General features: G+C 38.8%; 1 protein-coding gene across 7 annotated transcripts in view; it reads left to right on the forward strand.

The window, feature by feature from the left end:
- nsmfb (NMDA receptor synaptonuclear signaling and neuronal migration factor b) overlaps window positions 1-19,485 on the forward strand; it is a 66,277-nt gene that overhangs the window by 23,998 nt on the left and 22,794 nt on the right. For 2 of the 7 annotated variants that reach the window (XM_046841776.1, XM_046841781.1), the window contains exons 2-6: window positions 1,266-1,327; window positions 5,706-6,323; window positions 7,810-7,882; window positions 8,457-8,462; window positions 9,966-10,034. In XM_046841776.1, the coding sequence (XP_046697732.1) occupies window positions 1,266-1,327; window positions 5,706-6,323; window positions 7,810-7,882; window positions 8,457-8,462; window positions 9,966-10,034 (828 nt within the window). The remainder of the gene's footprint in view (window positions 1-1,265; window positions 1,328-5,705; window positions 6,324-7,809; window positions 7,883-8,456; window positions 8,463-9,965; window positions 10,035-19,485) is intronic. The other 5 variants (XM_046841782.1, XM_046841780.1, XM_046841779.1 and 2 more) reach the window with 4 other exon arrangements.

Consider the following 19,485-nt stretch of genomic DNA (forward strand, 5'->3'; position numbering starts at 1 on the left):
GTAGGAATCTTCCTGGTTATTATGAGAACCAAAATAAACACTAAGGAGCTGAAATTAACATCTGAATTCAGTGCTTATTTTCCATGTTTTATCATCCACCTAACACACTACAGGTTTTTGTGCAATCAAAAATCCCAAACATTTTGATATTTATAATGCTTTTAATAATACAATAATATAAAATAATATTTATGAAAGAAAAAGTATACTTTATGTAGAAAATTGATGCTCAAGAACAATCATTGAGAATGTAAATCAAAGACGAAATTTCACGATTTTAAAGACACTGTTTTAAACAATGTGTATATGACGTAAGTCACTTTAAATTAACTTCTTGTATATTAAACATTTGTATAAAACCAATAATATGTGTTCATACTCATGTTTGTGAAATTTATGTATTCTTTTTTTACAGTCAAAAGATTTAGAATTTTGTGCCCATTTGTATTTATTATTGTGACGATTTTGGGCATAATTCCATGTTAATTTCTGACCAGACGCAACAGTAACAAAAGACAGAGTTAAGACACAACAACACTAGTAGACAGTACTGTTTTAATGTGCTCAGAAACAGGCTTTAATGCGATTCAGTATGTGTGTCGCAAGTTATAATGCTTTATACATCACATTCCCGCTTCAACTACTTAAAGAAAAAAATTTGTTAGACTGGCAGGCTTTCATGACAGCTGATGTACGTGTATGCACATTTAGTATCAAGTATCAGCTGTCGCAAAAGCATTACATGCAAATTTTGATGTCTGACACACATTTAGGTTAAGTGACACATTACCCATTCTAAGGTTGCACTGTGACAATTTCAGCACAGATTTTAATGTCAATTATCATGTTATGTCGCTGTATGAAAATATACTCCACTGTGCTTATATTTGTGTAATAGATAAGATAAGACATAGATGTCAATAGTTGATCTTGTGTAATGTGACAGCCAGTTAATATGACATGGTATATAAATATAACACGGTCCCCTGGTGGTCTAGTGGTTAAGATGCAGCGCTCTCACCGCTGCGACCCGGGTTCGATCCCTGGTCAGGGAACCATCCCCAGCCACTCTCAGTGCCGGTCCCAAGCCTGGATAAATTGGGGAGGGTTGCGTTAGGAAGGGCATCCAGCGTAAAAGCATGTGCCAACTCAAACGTGCAGAGGATTCGCTGTGGTGACCCCTAACGGGAAAAGCCGAAAGAAAGTTTATATAAATATAACAATTCCATCATTTGATAAGTTGTCCTGTGTTTGTCTCGTTTTAGAGCAGCTCGCGCATTTGGAGAGTACCTTTCACAAAGCAACCCTGAGAACCGCAACGGATCAGGTCAGACCACACACACACACACACACAAGAACTACAGTAAGGTCAGCATGATTATAAAATTATAATATACTGTTGCTAAAAACAGCTCTGCTATGTTTCTTGTCTTGTCAAAGTGACTAACACAATAATTACATACATTTCATAAAAATGTTTGCCTCACTGAATATTACTGTCAATTGTTTATCAACGATTGCGCTTTAGTTACTTAGATAATATCTTATCCCACAGTCCTTCACCATTAAAACCGGAGCATTGTGTGTCTTTTGTGGACTCAGCTGAGGCGTTTTTGTCATCTTAACAAGATACATAGCTGCATACATAACCCTAACCCTAACCCATAGCTAATATTGATGGGTATTGACCATATCTAATTATTGAGAGGGGCATACTTGGTGTCTATGGAGGTTACGGCCCTGAACTAATCCTTCCTCTTGACAGTTTGAGCCATCCTTTATCTCAAACCTCTCAAAAGGCTTTTACTATTGATATTAGCTGCACATTTCCCATACAGAAATCTGATATATATATATATATATATATATATATATATATATATATATATATATATATAATTATAGTTAATATATGTGAACATATATGAACATATTTGTAGTTTAATTGGTTGCTTGAGACATACAGTATATAATAAAGTATATGTAAAAAATTTTTTTTTTACTATGTAATGTTTTTATGCATATGTAGGATACATATACTTTAATATATTGTGTAACACCAGTCATGTACAATACAGTAAAGTACAACACAGTATATATGATACCTGATGTTGAATTATGGATTTAGTTACTATGTGAAATTGGTGTCACATAGATGTTAATGTAGAATTTGCTCATGGGAATATTTAATATTGATACACTCCTAGAGAGTAATTTGAGAAGTCAGTCTTTTGCTTATCTTATGAATCTCTGCTGCTGGAAGTATATCTGCCAAATGCATGAATGTAAATGCAGAAGAATTAAATTATTCAGGCTCTTCTTTGAATAGAAGCAAACAATTCAAATAAGATATATAAAAAAAAAAAAAAAAATATATATATATATATATATATATATATATATATATATATATATATATATATATATATATATATATATATATTATAAATAAATAACTATTATTGTTCCAAATTACTCTTTAATAACATAAATGCAATGGATCCAAAACCAACCTGATGAAATTACATATTACATACACTATACCTGATTTGCTGCCGTAAACCACAAATGTAGCCGTTGCACATGCGCAAAAATTGCAATATTTCCTGCAATATTGAATCAGCGACAAGGAAAATTTGGATGAAAAGATGTGGAGATTTTACAAGGTAAGGTATTTTCTATATTTATCATTTACACTTAAACATCAAAAATGTTTATGATTTAATGATGATTTAATCAGTCTTGATTTAATAAATATCTTAGTTTTGCCTTGACAGCAGTTATGGACAAATTAACAATTTCCCACCTACTATAAAAAAGAAAAATATAGAGTAACTTTGATCATTATTAGATGTACTGTCAAATGACTGCGTGCATCGTGTTTTACAGATTATGTGTTTATGCTTTTTTAAACAGCTTTGCCATCTCAAAGTGCATTTTACTTTGCTAATATGATAACTATCAAACAAACATATGAATGTTCTCTGAATGTAAACATTTTAGGATCTCATCAAACAAATCTCTTAGCAAATATTTGTAACTTCAATCATTGTAAGATATATACAAGGTGGAAGTTTGCGTTTGGAAGGGCATCCAGCTGAGGACCGAGATGAGCAGTAGAGAGTGAAAAAAATATGAGAAAAATAAAAGTAGAGGAAAAAAAAAAATAAACATAAAATGTACAGAGAGAAGGTACGGATTTTTAGGAATAAGTACAGGGAAAAGAGGGCACCATGGGAAAGAGTAGTGGAAGCCAGGTTGAGAAAAGAGGTGACCATCTGTGAGGAACAGTATGGTTTCATGCTGAGGAAAAGCACTACAGATGCAATATTTGCTTTGAGGATGTTGATGGAGAAGTATAAAGAAGGTCAGACAAAGTTGCATTGTGTGTTCGAGGATCTAGAGAAAGAGTATGACCGGGTACCAAGAGAGGAGTTGTGGTTTTGCATGAGGAAGCCAGGTGTGTCAGAGAAGTATGTGAGGGTGATGCAGGACATGTACGAGGACAGTGTGACAGCAGTGAAGTGTGCAGTAGGAACAACAGACTGGTTCAAGGATCGGCTCTGAGCCCTTTCCTGTTTGCGGTGGTGATGGACAGGTTGATGGAGGAGGTCAGACAGGAGTCTCCATGGACCATGATGTTTGCGGATGATATTGTTATTTGTGGTGAGAGTAGGGAGCAGGTTAAGAAGAGCCCGGAGAGGTGGAGGTATGTGCTGGAGAGAAAAGGAATGAAAGTCAGTAAGAGTAAGACAAAGTACATGTGCATAAATGAGAGGGAGGGCAGTGGAGTGGTGCGGTTACTGTGAGAAAAAATGGTAAATGTGGATGATCTTAGGTACCAGGGGTCAACAGAGCAAAGTAATGGAGAGTGTGTTAGAGATGTAAAGAAAAGAGTGCAGGCAGGGTGGAGTGGGTGGAGAAGAGTGGCAGGAGTGATTTGTGATAGAAGAGTATCTGCAAGAGTAAAAGGGAAACTTTATATGATTGTGGTGAGACCTGCGATGTTGTATGGATTAGAGACAGTGGCATTGACTAAAAGACAGGTCGAGCTGAAGGTGGCAGAGCTGAAGATGCCGAGATTTTTATTGGGTGTGAGGATGATTGACAGGGTTAGAAACAAGTTTATTAGAGGGACAGCGCATGTAGGATGTTTTGGAGACAAGGTGAGGAAGATTAAATTTAGAATGTTTGGACATGTGCAGAGGAGGGACATGGGGTATATCGGTAGGAGAATCAGCTGAGGATGGAACCGGCAAGAAGGAGGAAAAGTGGAAGACCAAGGAGGAGGTTTATGGATCTGGTGAGAGAAGACATGCAGGTAGTTGTTTTGAAAGAGGCAGATGTAGTATGGAGACGGAAAATCCGCTGTGGTGACCCCTAACGGTAGCAGCCAAAAGATAAAGCAGAAGCAAATTATGTGTGTATGATTTGTAATTTCAACCTTTTATTTTATTTTGCTGGAAATGGAAATGGCCTTTGCAAATATGCCAAAACGTTGCGTAACCTGATTTCATGTTAACACAAATTGTGTACATGAAGTGAAACATGCATTTTCATGCTAAGTTGTAATTTATTACAAAAAAATTTAACTATTATCTATTTTTTACTATTCCAGAGACCTGAGCGATGTTACATTATTTCACATTTTTAGCTCCAGTTTCGGACAATCACTAAATGATGGTATGTTTTTTCCTTTTTTTTTACATGAATAAACTTAACTTATGTAATTTCTTTATAAAATGGTTGATCTCTTTTGTTTACAAACCTTTTTTTTACTTTTAGATATGTGAGTTTTGGGAACGACATTATTCCAGCATTTTGATTCCAGTTTGGGACAATCACTCAAATGCAGTGTTTCAAGTTCCAGATCAGAAGAAAGTGCAGATTGATTACTGTACCATGCCACGATATTTCAATGTTACTTTAAAAATCTGAAAATAATGTTTGATGTTGCAATGTTACACTTTTGTTACATCATGTTAAATGATTTGGTTCCTTGTTGATCTACGTTACTTGCTGGCACACAGGTTTTAAACAATTGCTTTAATTTAGGTACTGCATTATGTCTTGCTGCTTGTTTTTTGTGACTTCAGAAGCAATCGTGAACCAACAATAAATGTTTGAAAATGAAATAATTTTTGGATAATTTTTTTATTAGAATTAAGAACATGTGAGGTAGTTAGATAAAGTAAGTAATAAGTTATAGAGTAAATTTTATGTATTACACAATTTTATAAACATACATATAAATAATGTGTGTGTATGTTTTATAAATACAAGGATAAACATAATTTACCCATATATGAACTTGTATTCTATATGCATATATGTGTAATATTTATGTATTTGGGAAAATACACACTGTATATAAAATATATTTTTTCTTTATCTGTAAAATCCAAACATGAACATGTATGCAATATCTGTACTTTGCATATATTGCTATATATTAGATTTCCATATGGGTTGACAGCAGCATTTTTATTTACTTCTTAACCGTTGTCATTTTAGCATCTACTCTGTCTTGTGCCAGCCTTCTTCTTCTCTTTCGTTAAAAAAAAAAAAATCTTTATTCGCTCCCAGTGCCTGGGCCAACTACTGCCAAGGCTTTTCAGTTTTTGACAGAAAATGACTCGTTCTCTCTATCTCAGTCCTTCTTTCTGTATTTCTCTTTATCTTTTTTTTGTCTCTCCTGTATCCAGATCACCTGCTGTCTGACACCTTTGTTGGCCAAGACTCTGAATCTCCAAGCATTAGCTGCCTTCACAAGAATAACCATCTGCAGCCATACTCTAGAACATCTCCCATAGCCAAGCACACACAAGATCAGCCAGATCCGGGCCTTGTGCCAGTTCCTGTGTCGGCCAGCGCCAAACGTCGTCTCTCTGTGGAGCGCAGCCTCTCGTCCGAGGATCAGCCTCCATCCCACCAGCCCCAACAAAGTTCGGTGAAGCCAGCTCGTGTCTACACCATCAGCAGAGAAGGTGGAATGCTGGGAGCCAGGGGCAGCGAGGAGAGCCTGGAGCTCGAGGTCCTACAGGGCCCCCAAAGTCGCACTAACCACCAGAGGACAAGCCATCGCAGTAGTCATGCTCACCACCATCACACTCCATCTTCTCAGCCACTACAGAGCTCAGGAAGTGCACATAACATCCGGGATTGGGGTTCAAGGCGAAGTGGTTCAAGGGAGGACTACCCACGGCCACCATGTCACAGCCAGCGCTCGCTTGACCTTGATACAGTGCCAAGAGACAGCTCCAAGCAGCGCAAAAAGCTTGAGAGGATGTATAGTGAGGATCGGGTGTCCACTGAGGACCGAGGTGAGCAGTAGAGAGTGAGAAAATTATGAGAAAGATAAAAGAAGAGAAAGACAGTATGGAAACTCCTGTGCTTTGTCTTCCTTTTTTTTAATCAAATGTCTAGTTTTAGATTTAAATACCTTCAGCAACACTATTTTTTGTTTATATTCATGTGCATTTAAAAACAAATTACTATGCATGTTCATAAAGCTGATTTATATATAGAAACTGTATAATTCACTGTATGCACTTAATCTTCCAATAGTGAATCTCAGCCACTGCAAAACATCAGCCACCATAAATCATCAGCTACTCACACTGACATTATTCCTTCTGTTATCGAGCACAGTTTGTTTATTTTGCTTAATCTAAATGTGCAGGCTTTTTAATACTTACTTTCAATACATTAATATGTTTCACACAAAAAAAACTATATTTGTGTGATACTGAGATAAAAAAGTGATTCAAACATGACAGCGTTTCAAGATTGGCTTAAGTCAGGGTTCACAGTAGGGAATCTTAATTTATATAAATGAACACAAAATTGTTTATAAATTAACCCAAGGTTTTTTCCAACTAAATGGATCCACTCATATCCAGGTTGCAGAGGTGTACCTGTTACCTGAATTTACCAATTCCATTATGTTTTAGTGTTTAAAAGTATTAGAGTGTCTGTTTTAAACAGTACTTGAAAATTTGACTCAAAGATGCACCAGTCTTCAATACCAAGACGCATGTTAGCGAAAAGCCAAAGACAGTTCATTTGTGAGGTTTTATTTCCTAAAATAAAATAATTTAATTGTACATTTCAACACAATAATCAAGATCAACACAACAGCCTCTTTACCATGCCCGAATGAAACATCAAACAAGTCAGTAGAAAAAAAGTTGAAAGCAAAAAGCAATCTGTCAAAATGATATCTTCAATTAACAAAAAAAATGCAGTATCATGCCACAAAGTATAAGAACCATTAATATTTAATGGACAAATAGAATTAAAGTAAATAATTGTTGATAATGTAAAACCAAATATTCAGAGCTGATTGTGATCTGATCTCATCCTCTCAGTCTCAGAGATGGGCATTGTATTTATTTAACTTCCACAAAAGCTGTTTTTTTAAGTTTTTCTTGGATTTTATTTGAGCTCTTTTTGGACTGAAAATAAGGCCAGATGCACTAAAAAGTCATTTACAGGCAGCAGATATGGGTAGGTGCAAAATGTAATTGGTAACAATCATTGTCAATCAAAATATAGTGGAGTAAAAAGTACATGTATTGAATCATAAATGAAGTTGAGTAGAGAGTAAAAATTGCTCATATCTTTGATTCTCAGTAAAATTAGAAAGTCACCAAAAAATGACCTAAGTACAGTAACGAAGTACAGAACATTTACTCAAATACTTTACACCAGCTACAGTTTGATGAATAAAACCACTTGAATATAATCATTTGCTGTCTAATTGTCTAAATAGTGATTATCTGATTTCATTTTATTTAAATCCTACAGAAGAGCACACCAACAACTGGTTACCCAAAGAGAACATGTTCAGCTTCCAAACTGCCAGCACCACCATGCAAGCGTGAGTATACCATATGACACTCATGAGATTAAATCCTGCCCCCCTTTTCAGCAAATCCAAGTAATCCCCAATCACCAATCCCCAACGTCCAGAGAAACTTATTCTCTTTCAGGCTCACAGGAGATCTGGGTTATTCTCAGCGCTCTGAGGCTCTCTCTAGGCCTGACTGCTTAATTATCACCTGCCTGCTGGATGGCTTAATGACAGACCCCATGTACTGAGCCTCCTGCTGAGCCACTGTCTTTCTCTCCATCTGACACTCCATCCTCTTCTCTTTCTTTCTTTTTCTTTTACATTATCCTTCTTTATCTTTCTACATTTGGGTTGTCTGTCTCTGCATATCGACATGATCATTTGTTCCTTCTGTCTGCTGAATATCCAGAAGGAGGCATGCACAGAGTTGTTTTTATTATCTGTGTACTTTCATAGAAAAAATTTCAAATTCTTGTTATAGCAAAAAGGTTGACCTGTTGACATGCAAGTTTACCCTCTTATTATAAATAATCATGGCTGTTGCACTTAACTTCTTTTCTTTTCTGCCCCTTTTTTCCCCCCTGATCGTTTCCTGCGACAGAATATCGTGAGTAACCGCTTTTTAGTAGATGTCTGAAAGAGCGTCCCTAGACACTGTCCTTCTGTGGTAATGTCCTCCATTTCTCCTGGTGTCTTCTCCCTTCCCTTGTCCATCACTGAGTGTTTGAAGTTATTCTGAAGCATGAACATCATAAACACACCTGCTCTCGGCTTAATCAACCCACTTAATTAATGTTACCAATTAATGAAGATTAATTATGAAAGGTGGTAAACACTGAGGAATGACATGCAGTGATGCAGAAATAGTAACACAATAAGAAGTAACGTGGTGGATTTCTCTTAGTTGACTGCTATGTTGGCACTAATGTCAATTAAACTTGAATAAATTTACTATAACTAGGTATCCAAATACAGCTCTGTGTATATACAAAGTATTTTATACTAAATGTGGCAGGTTTTTAATATTGTATGAGAAGCTCTGGTGGTGAATGTAAAGTACTCGTTGCAGTGTGAAGGTGATCCGAGTTGAAGTTCTGTTCAGTAACCTGTATATTTGCAGCTATCACATCCAAGCAGCAGAACCAGGCATCTATATTTCTGTCTTTCTTACTCACAGAGCATAGCAGCTTAGCCTGGCGTTAACATCATCACTTGAGGGCACAAATTTGATTTTGCAGTGGATTGTCGAGTGATGAGGGCTGTCACCCTGTCAAAGACAATGATTCAGTGGATTAGATGTAATTGACTAGTGTGTGTGTGTGTGTGTGTGTGTGTGTGTGTGTGTGTGTGTGTGTGTGTATGTGTGTGTTTGTGTCAGTTTGTTTGTTTGCTATTCCTTTATGGAGAAGGGAGAGAGCCAAAATACAAAATGTTTGTCATTATGTCAGGATTGACATATCCTTCGATAAATATATAAATATACAATGATTTGTAATTTTTTTTCGTTACATTTTAGTAATTTAATTGCTTTATAGAATTTATAGAATATATATAAAGTATATATATCTACATTTCTACATCAGATCTATCTATCTATCTATCTATCTATCTATCTATCTATCTATCTATCTATCTATCTATCTATCTATCTATCATCTATCTATCTATCTATCATTTAAATAAATCACAAATTATGAAATAATTTAATTGTATAAGTAAATTATTAAATACTGCTTTATTTATTAATTAATATATTAATGTATTTATATTCATGTACACACACACACACACACACACACACACACACACACACACACACACACACACACACACACACACACACACACACATTTATGTATTTATTTATTCCGGCACTCGCTGTTCCCCCTACGCCTGACCCGGCATTGTGTGTGTGTGTGTGTGTGTGTGTGTGTGGTTTGATACCTCTTGTGGTTATAACACGATGTGGTCTCAGTTTATCCCCTTGACTAATCCTCTACTGCCCACTGTACACACTCACACACACACACACATGCGCACACACACACCCACACACACACACACACACACCAACAGTCATGTCCATTAACAATGTGACCGGTCCTGGCAGGGCTTTCCGCGGCTTTGCTGACAGAAAAAGGAGGAAAAGAGAACAGGAGGCCACCGCACTGATGGAAAGGTACTGTTCTCTAACTGTGCTGTACATCTCCTGCACACAAATGTACACACACACACGTGGTTGCTGTGCTGCAGAAATCAGAAAAACTGACAGAGCGCAGTGTCTAATCTGCTCATTTATAACATTTATAAGATGGGAAAGCAACACCTCTGCCAGCCATTAGAAGTCCATGGGAGTTCAGCCAAAATGAAAGCTTTTTAATATCTTTAGAAGGAAAGGTTGGAAAAAAAGACTTGGATTGTATAAAAGACCTCAAAAGATCAAGGCTGACCAATAGGTATTAAAATCATTGCCAAACTAGCATGATAGTAAAATACAGTTCTGGGAAGGGCCTGGTAGAGATGTAGTATGGGGGGGGACAAGCTAAACAAGCTACAGCTATCCTAAATGAAGAGTGAGACATATGATGATTATATATATTCTGAGTAACATTCTGTACTCAGCAAAAAAAGAACCCTCACATTTTGTACTTGTACAGGCAGTAGACCAAATCTTCTATGTAAAAATGGCTTTTGTTTGTAGTAATGAAGTGCAACAAAACATGACTGATGCTAAAGAGAAGGAACAAGCCAGGAAGAATAATACTTGAGCAAAAATGTTCTACTCTCTCTATCCCAATGTACCACTTTCGATGTGAAATTCTAACACATAGATAATGTTATTCATAATATCGAGAACAAAAGTGAGTTATGTAACTGCCCTATCTAACAGAATGACTGGCCTCAGTCTGGCACCCCCTGGTCCAGACCCGCCACTGAATACATGTCCAAGGATGTTTTATTTGTGCTAATTAAAATTAAATGCATGGGGGCTTTTTTTAAGTCTTAGAAGTAGGTGAACATCTGAACATAAGATTTATTTCCATTTGCTGTAATAATAACTTCCATTCTTCTGGAAAGATTGTCTAGTCCAAGATTTTTCAACATGTTGGTGTGTGCCAATAGAGATTTGTGCTCATTTAACCATAAGGGTGTTAGTAAAGCCAGGTACTGATGTAGGACGAGGAGGCCTCGGGTGCAGTCAACGTTCCAGGACATCTCATCTCAATAATGCTGAGATTAGAGTTGTCATTTGTATATTCATGAAATCATGAGTTGGGGGATAACTTGGCTGCTTTTCTATCTTTTTTTTTGCTGCTTGAAAACATTTTCAAAAACAGCAATTCATTGTCAACATTACAGTTTTTTCTCAGTTGCTTTGGAGCGTTTCTCAGATCAGAAATGAAATTCTCAAAACTACTTGTTCAACCTCCAGTGTACTCCAAGTGTATGGCATCAGATCAACCAATAATCTATATAGTTATTTAAAACAGGCCAAGGATAAATCTTGTGAAACTTCAATTGTGAGTGTATACAGGCAGAGCAAAAAACAAAATTATAAATTCTGAAAATGGATGAACAACTAAGAAACAAACTTCTGTATAGTAGAGTAAAAGTGTGAATCAATATAAATAAAATATGCAATCAAATAAATGAATTTGTGCTGCTGAAATTCATAGATGCCATACAGAAGGAAGTAATTTTTTGTGCATTTTGTCACTGTAATCCAAGCCATAGTTCATATCAAGAAATCCTGAACCTGTGCAGCATCATACTGACAACATAACTAAACATTTTTATGATTTTGTTTGTAAACAATGACAAAGGAATTTAAATTCTAATTGGAATGACATGTTCATTGACACAAATACTTACTTTAAAGAGATGAACTAAGGGTTTGGGGAAAAGTACTGGCTTTTGCAAGAAATCCAATGTTTTGTGCTGTTTGCAAAAATTGTTTTGAGAATGCACTTACTGGTTTGCAAATCTTAAGAATCTCAAGAAAAGCTCCAAAGCAACTGAGAAAAACTGTGAAAGGACAATTTTGTGCTTTAATCTGTATTAGGTCTAATTTGTAGTTTCTATATGTAATTTTTATTTCACATAAGTTTGATTTCACTTTTTAGCAAATAGTCAAGAATGATGAATAATTTATAAATTGGATATGCTAAGATGCCAGTAATTGGTAATTAAAAAAAAGTCCTATTATATCTAATGCATTTATTGTTTAACAAAATATTTTTAGACATGTATAAAAAAACTAAATGCAAAAAAATAACACAAGATAACACAATATCAGGAATATTTACATTAACATTTTTCTTTTTTTTTCTTTGTGTTTATGCAAAATAATGAAATGTTGCAGTTGGTGTACTTGGTTGTCTCATGTTAGAATTGTTGCTTTTTAATGGTTTAATGTTTTAATGGTTTCTAGCTTTTGTTCCATCAACAATACTGTACACCAAGGTATATTTTCTAACTAATAATTTCAAAAAAAGTTAATTCATAACAATACTGAAAAAAGGAAATGTCTGTTGATTTCTTTTAACCAGAACATTTGTGCCACAATGCCTCATAAGTCGAGCTCTGCGATTGTAAATTAATTCCCTCTGGCAAGTGATTAGTGCCACTCCACTTCCACAAAGTGCCTCTTTGTTTCTTCCCACAAGACAGTAATGGAAAAAAGAGCTAATGTTAATGTCTGACAGTAAAATTTGTTCATGCAGGTGATGTGCTGATCTATAAGATAAGTGTAATTTGCTGAGTCACTCAAAAAACAGAATAAGGAAATGATTGTGTACTCTGGAGGAATAAAACACACCTTTTTTTTTGGTAATTGGTCACTGAACTGCTGAATGCTTTATCAGACGCTATTATTGGCTGGCACTTTGTGTGTGTGTGTGTGTGTGTGTGTGTGTTGTGACTTGTTAAAGTGTGCCTATAAGTAGTTGTATGTTTTATTGAAGTGATTGCATTGTACATGCTTTTTTATGTGAGCTTGATTTGGTAGCTTTCTAGAAGTGCAATGCCTTCAGTCGTTCTGACATCTGAGTGATAAAACTAGCTTTGAGTTTTGTAGAGCCTTGTACACATCCACACACAAACTATACAATTAGATCCTGGTGCATATTGGCTTGTGCTCCATAAAACACACTCCATAATGAAGCTCCATATATATATATATATATATATATATATATATATATATATATATATATATATATATATATATATATATAACACAGAATAACGGACCCCTGAAAAGGAATATACAGACAAAAAAAAAAAAAAAAAAAAAGGAGGAAAAAAGAAAAAGGAAAGGGCATGATCGGATTAACGCCGTGGTCCCGGCGTGAACCGAGCCTCGGAGGTCGGGTTCGCTCAGCCGCGATCAAGCGGTAGTCAAGCTCCGCCCCCGGGAAAACCCGATTATCCCACAGAAGAAGCGAAAATCGCGCTCCACATGTCTCTGCTGACTGAGGAATCTCTCTCCCTTGCCAGAGAGCTGTGGAGCACGACTGAAGGCGAAGTCAGCTCATGCGCCAGGTTCCTCCAGCTTCTCACCAGGGAACTCGGGATAACCACGGCTGATCTCCATCTCCTCTCCCCCGCTTTCGAGAACGCCGTTCCACACCAGAGTTCCCAGAAGGTCACTGCGCTGCTCCAGGCCCTCCAGGACAATTCCGCTCCGTCGAAGGTCTTCCAAGGGATCTCCGCTGTGCTCCAGGATATCCAGGCTGGCTCCGTTTCGTTCCAGGACCTCCAGGACCTCTCCATCCTGCTCCAGGTCTCCGAAGAGAGCTTCGTTCCGTCCCAGGACCTCTGTGAGAGCTCCGTTTCGTCCCCGGACCTCAGTGAGAGCTCCTCTCTGTCCCTGAGCGACCCCGTGAGCTCCTCTCTGTCCCTGAGCGACCCTGTGAGCTCCTCTCTGTCCCTGAGCGACCCAGAGAGCTCGTTCCCGCTCCAGAAAGTCCCAGAGAGCTCGGTTCAGCTCCAGAGAGTCCCCGAGAGCTCGGTTCCGCTCCAGAGAGTCCCCGAGAGCTTGGTTCTGCTCCAGAGAGTCCCGAGGCTCGGTTCCGCTCCAGAGAGTCCCCGAGAGCTTGGTTCTGCTCCAGAGAGTCCCCGAGAGCTCGGTTCCGCTCTAGAGAGTCCCAGAGAGCTCGGTTCCGCTCCAGAGAGTCCCCGAGAGCCCGGCTTCGTCCCCGGATCTCCAGGCGAGCCCGGCTTTGTCCCAGGACCTCCAGGCGAGTTTGGCTTCGTCCCAGGACCTCCAGGCGAGCTCCTCTCCACTCCCGGTCCCTGACGAGAGCTCCTCTTCGCTCCTGGTCCCTGACGAGAGCTCGGCTTCGCTCCCGATTCCCGAGGAGAGCTCGGCTTCGCTCCCGATTCCTGAGGAGAGCTCGGTTCCGTCCCAGGACTCCCGGAAGAGTTCAACTCCGTTCCAGGGTCTCAAGAAGAGCTCAGTTCCCAGACTGCGAAAGGGAAGTCATCCCGTTGCCCCGGGCTCCACCGAAGGCGACAGTTCGCCCCACAGTCTCCCTGAAGGCGACTCCACCTCTCAGAGCTCCGCTTCACCGAACGGTTCCCCAGAGCTCTCCACTCGGCTCCTAGATTGCGAAAGGGACGTTGACCCGTTGCCCCCGGGCTCCACCAAAGGCGACGGCTCGCCCCACAGTCTCCCAGAAAGTGACGGCTCGCCCCACGAGCACTCCGAAGGCGAGGCTACGTCACAGACCTCGTCTTCGCCCAAGGGGTGCCCAGAGCACTCACCTCAGCTCCGGGACTGCGAAAGGGATGTCGAACCGCTGCCCCTGGCTTCATCCGAATGCGACGGCTCGCCCCACAGTCTCCCAAAAGGTGGCGGCTCGCCTCAGGACCCCTCTCATGGCGACATCCTGCCTCCAAGCTCCCTGGACGGTGACAAGTCGCCCCTGAGCTCCCTGGAGGGTGACGTCGGACCAACGAACCCTGACGAGGTCACCACTCACTCGGTCAGGGGCATCGCTCCATCTCCGGGCTCCATCCAGAGGGTCTTCCAGCCGGTAAGCCCTGTTGAGAGCTTTGCCCTGCTTCCGGTGGTCACCAGGGTTGTCTCTCCGCCTCCTGTCTCCGCCGAGGGCATCGCTCCGCTCGGGTCTCCAGGGGGGTCGTCTCTCCGCCACCTGTCTCCGCCGAGAGCATCGCTCCGCTCCTGGTCTCCATGGGGATCGTCGCTCCGCCTGCAGCCTCCGCAGAGGGCGTCGCTCCGCTCCTGGTCTCCATGGGGATTGTCGCTCCGCCGGCAGCCTCGGCGTCGTTCTGCTCCAAGGCTCCGTGAAGGACGTCGTGCTGCCTCCGGTCTTCGCTAAGGGCGTCACTCTGCTCCGGGTCTCCGTGGTGGACGTCTCTCCGCCTCTAGTCTGCGCCAAGGACTTCGCCCCGTTCCTGGCCTCCGCGTGGGGCTGTGCTCCATTCCGGGACCCCGCTGGGGTTGTTGTCCCGTTCCGGCTCTCCGCAGTGGTGGTCACTTCGCCTCGGGCCCTTCCCTGCTGTTCCTGGCTCCGTGGCGGTTCCGGCCGGGTCCCCTTCAACCCTGGGCGGTCGGAGGGGCCCTCCTCCGAGGTCCCTGGCCCATTGGGCGTGCTGTGGGTTTGGGGCGTCAGGGGCCGCCCCTTTTGGGGGGGGTGGTGTCAGGAATCCCCCTGCCACGACCCCTTCGGTGGCTGTCAAACCTCGGTGCGTCAGGAAGAGCCCTGCTCCTTCGCTCTTGCGTGCCCCGCCCACATGGAGCTCATCGCAATCGGGCTACATTCAGAACACCTGAGACCTGTTCCAAGCTCTCATCGCACCGCCTATATAAACCCCACATTCACCTACACTCAGGGTCCGTTATTGTTTTCGTTGGTGTCTATGTGTTTTGCTGCAAGTTCTCCATTAAAGCTTCTTTTTTGATTCTTTTTTGTTTAAGCCCACTTCAATTTACTTGTACACTCCTAGGTAAAGAAACAATGGGAGCCAAAGCCAAAAACGTCAAAATATTAAGCTTTGAACATCTTTTAAGATCTTTAAAATTCACTGGTGAGGAAATGACCAAGGATTTAACAATTGGGTATATTATATTATGCATAGAATGGCATTTCTGTATGATATCTTTAAATGTTAAAGATTGGTAGCTTTTTACAGGAGAAAAGTTAGTGAACCCACATTTCATGAACACAGACGTGTTGAATTTTGCATTAAACATTTAATATTATTATACAATCATTATGATTGTAAATTTGAATGAATTGTATCAGAAGACTATTTATATCTGTGTAAAACTGCTTTGAAACAATGTTTATTGTTAAAAGGGCAATACAAATAAAAATGTATTAAATTGAATTGAATTATATATATATACAGTCTCAAGAAGAATTTTGACATTTTCTGGCAAGTTTATGCAGAAAACCTTGAAAAATCCAAAAAGGTTTACATACTTTTTCTTGCCACTGTATACACTTTCACATTCACAGTGTATATTATTCACTGCAGCAAAAATAACTGAGCCAATAATGGCACAAGAGGTCTCAGGAGTGCCTTTGTTTAATTCTTGATCATTTTCTAATTATTTGTTGTTAAGATCATTAAGATTTAATATTCTGTACTTTGTTCTTAGATTTGGAGTGTGTAATGTTCCTTAAATTGACATTAACTGTCATGTTTGCTGCTCTTTTCCACTAATGAGGTTAATAGAGAATGAGCATGAGCCTCTGTTAACTGTAGTTCCTCTAGGGTGCTATACATACTACTCCAACATCGAGACAAAGAAGCAAATAAATAAATCATTAGCTAATATCAGTTAAAGTGTATGTGGATATAGTTATAGGACAAACTGTATACATTTAAAATATGTTTTCCTAATCAATTTATTAGTGTAGAGCTGCTTTGTGACAATGTCTATTGTTTACAAGTGTTATACAAATAAACTGAATTAAATACTTTTTTTTGGTCACTCAAAAGTTGGTGTCTCCAGTGTATGTAAAATATATTGAGGTGTATTTGATGAAGATTAACATTTGTAGTAAGGGTACTGTATATTATGGGCCTCTGCCCAACCTGCTCTTTGGATGATTCAAGAACACAAACATAGTTTTATAGAGAATACAACTTGCAGTGTAATGTAAACCTGGTCGGTTTCTCAGAATATTGTACATTAAATAAGAGGAACTATAAATTTAAAATAAGATAAAAATAGATTGTATAAAAATAAGGTGTTATTTCAAAACAGTACAAATGTATTTAAATGTGCAAAAGGGAACTTCAAATTGTATGGAATATAATGAAGTATGGAGTATTAAGGATGATCTGCTACTTAATAAAACATTAGTATTTAAAACTTTAAATTGGCCCTCAATAGACGAAAAAAAATAAATGTCTATTGCATACAGTATTTGTCATAAAGATTCATAACTTAGTTGATTTTTTGTTTTGTTTTTAGTTTATTTCCATTCTTCTTTCTCATTCTGCTTTCCAATCATTACTGATTTAGTATTTAGTTTCACAGTTTAGGAAGAGTTTTTGTTAGTTCACTTTGTTGCTGTGCTGGCGCTAACATTGTTTACCTCTCCTGCCACTGTGAATAAACCTGCATTCACAAGTGTTCATACAGATCTTAGACTTGGCATGATTATTGTCACATTTTGGTACAGAGTAGTGTTTTGAAATTTGAAGGTTTTTTTGTCAAACATACAGTAGTGAAGTGACAGAGTGCTAACAATGTGTCTAAAGGTGACGAGAGAGTGCTGGTGCTTTTTTACAGGGCTCAACACCTTCAACTGTCCAGAATAGGACAAGTTGTATTTTGTAAAAATTCCAGGCAGAGGGGGTAAATTTCTCCGGTTTGTCTTTGTGGTCTTTTTATTCTCAAAAGAGTTGGCCTGCTTTTGTACCTGGGCTGGTTAGGTAACCTCTGTTTGACAGAGAGAATTTACACTTAAATTATGCATAGAGCTATCTATGCACTCAACTGTGTAACTTTACTATTAAAAAGAATATCTGAGATTTTAGCACTCAGTTCAGTTTCTCCTCCAAGGCCTTATTAATAGAGTAAATAATAGGTCCAATCTAGGGAGTGGTTTACTGTGTGCAATCACAGTCTGGATTAGGAAGAAATCAGCCCTAGCCTCTTCTTCATACAATTCTGTGTATTTTTATTTATAACCGGCGGTGGTACTGTTGTTCTTGGTTCTAAAAATGTTAAAAACTATCCATGACATAAGACAATGTAGATACTATAATTCAAGATTTGTTTTCGTGTTGTTTTTTTTTTCTTTTCTGGGTAGACGCAAGAACATTCATCGTAGCGCAATACACAATTTCAACATGCATACAGACACACACTGAACTATCCAACTAAAATCCATGTCATCTGAATATGTGTGTGTAAGTAAAGCTGTCTTTATTTCGACTTCACGGTAGCAAACAATGAACGTCAGACACGCTCACGCAGAGAGACTGAGTCATCTCTCTATTTTAAACACTCACACTCTGTTTCACAGCCGCAGACAGATCATTAGAGCGTATAATTAAAAACTCTTTCTTAAAATACCTTCCTTTTTTGAGGAACATTCTATTTTTGAAATGTGTTCAAGATCCGTGCTACTCATCACCTATCATGATTTTTAACAGTGGTAAAGAAAGGAAGAATTAATAACCCTGGCTGAGTTGGAGGAAGAGCAGTGCTACGCTATCGGATCCTGTCCTGCGTATATATCCATCAACAATGAAGGGAAATGCATAAGGACACGAGGATGTCAGCACCACTATAGTTAAGAGCATTCATGCTGGAAGAAGTAATGAGCTACTCATACTCATACTCGACTGCTGTGCAGAGCTGCAGTGTCGTGATTACTATTTCATTTCCTTCTTCTGGCCGAGCAGTTTGCTTACATCATATAGCAACCTATTTAGAAATTAGGTCTAGAAATTTTTAGAATTAGGTCTAGAAATGTCTAGAAATTATGTTAATACTCTAATAATAATCAGAAAATAATAAGTAAGGTTAATAATCAAATGAATTTAACGGTAGGTCTGACCTTAATTCCAACTGTAGCTTATATTAATGCTATTGTTTCTCTAGTAACAATTGTAACTATATCCAAGGAACTTAGATCGGACATGACCTACATAGTATACGAGCGATTAAAAATCAGATGTTATTTTGCAAAGAAAATGTACGATTTTGATATGTTGACTTTTTCTGTCAATAGAAATGTATGTAACATTTTAGGAGTCTTCAGTTACAGTCAGTGTAAGTTTTCCCTAGAAGAAAAGAATAGCTTTTAACATAAACAATATCAGGATCATCGGGACCATGTCATGTTATTCCACAACATGTAACAAAAGACTAAATGGATAAAAGATAGGAATAAAGAATTTTTTTTTCAAAATATAAGGTTAGAAACACCAACTAAACTTTATGCTGGACCACAGCACACCAATGTAACAGCTTCATCTTACATATCCACCTTCCCAACCTACAGAAGTTTACAGTATTTTAAGCTAGCTAGCACCAATCTCTCAAGATTTACCTAAATAAAAAAATTTGAATAGAAATACATAAACATTACATTTCTGGGAACAATGTCAGAACAGGGAATTATTGTAGTAATTGG

This window comes from Silurus meridionalis, chromosome 27, assembly GCF_014805685.1.
Source record: "Silurus meridionalis isolate SWU-2019-XX chromosome 27, ASM1480568v1, whole genome shotgun sequence".
In the NCBI taxonomy this organism is placed as follows: Eukaryota; Metazoa; Chordata; class Actinopteri; order Siluriformes; family Siluridae; genus Silurus; species Silurus meridionalis.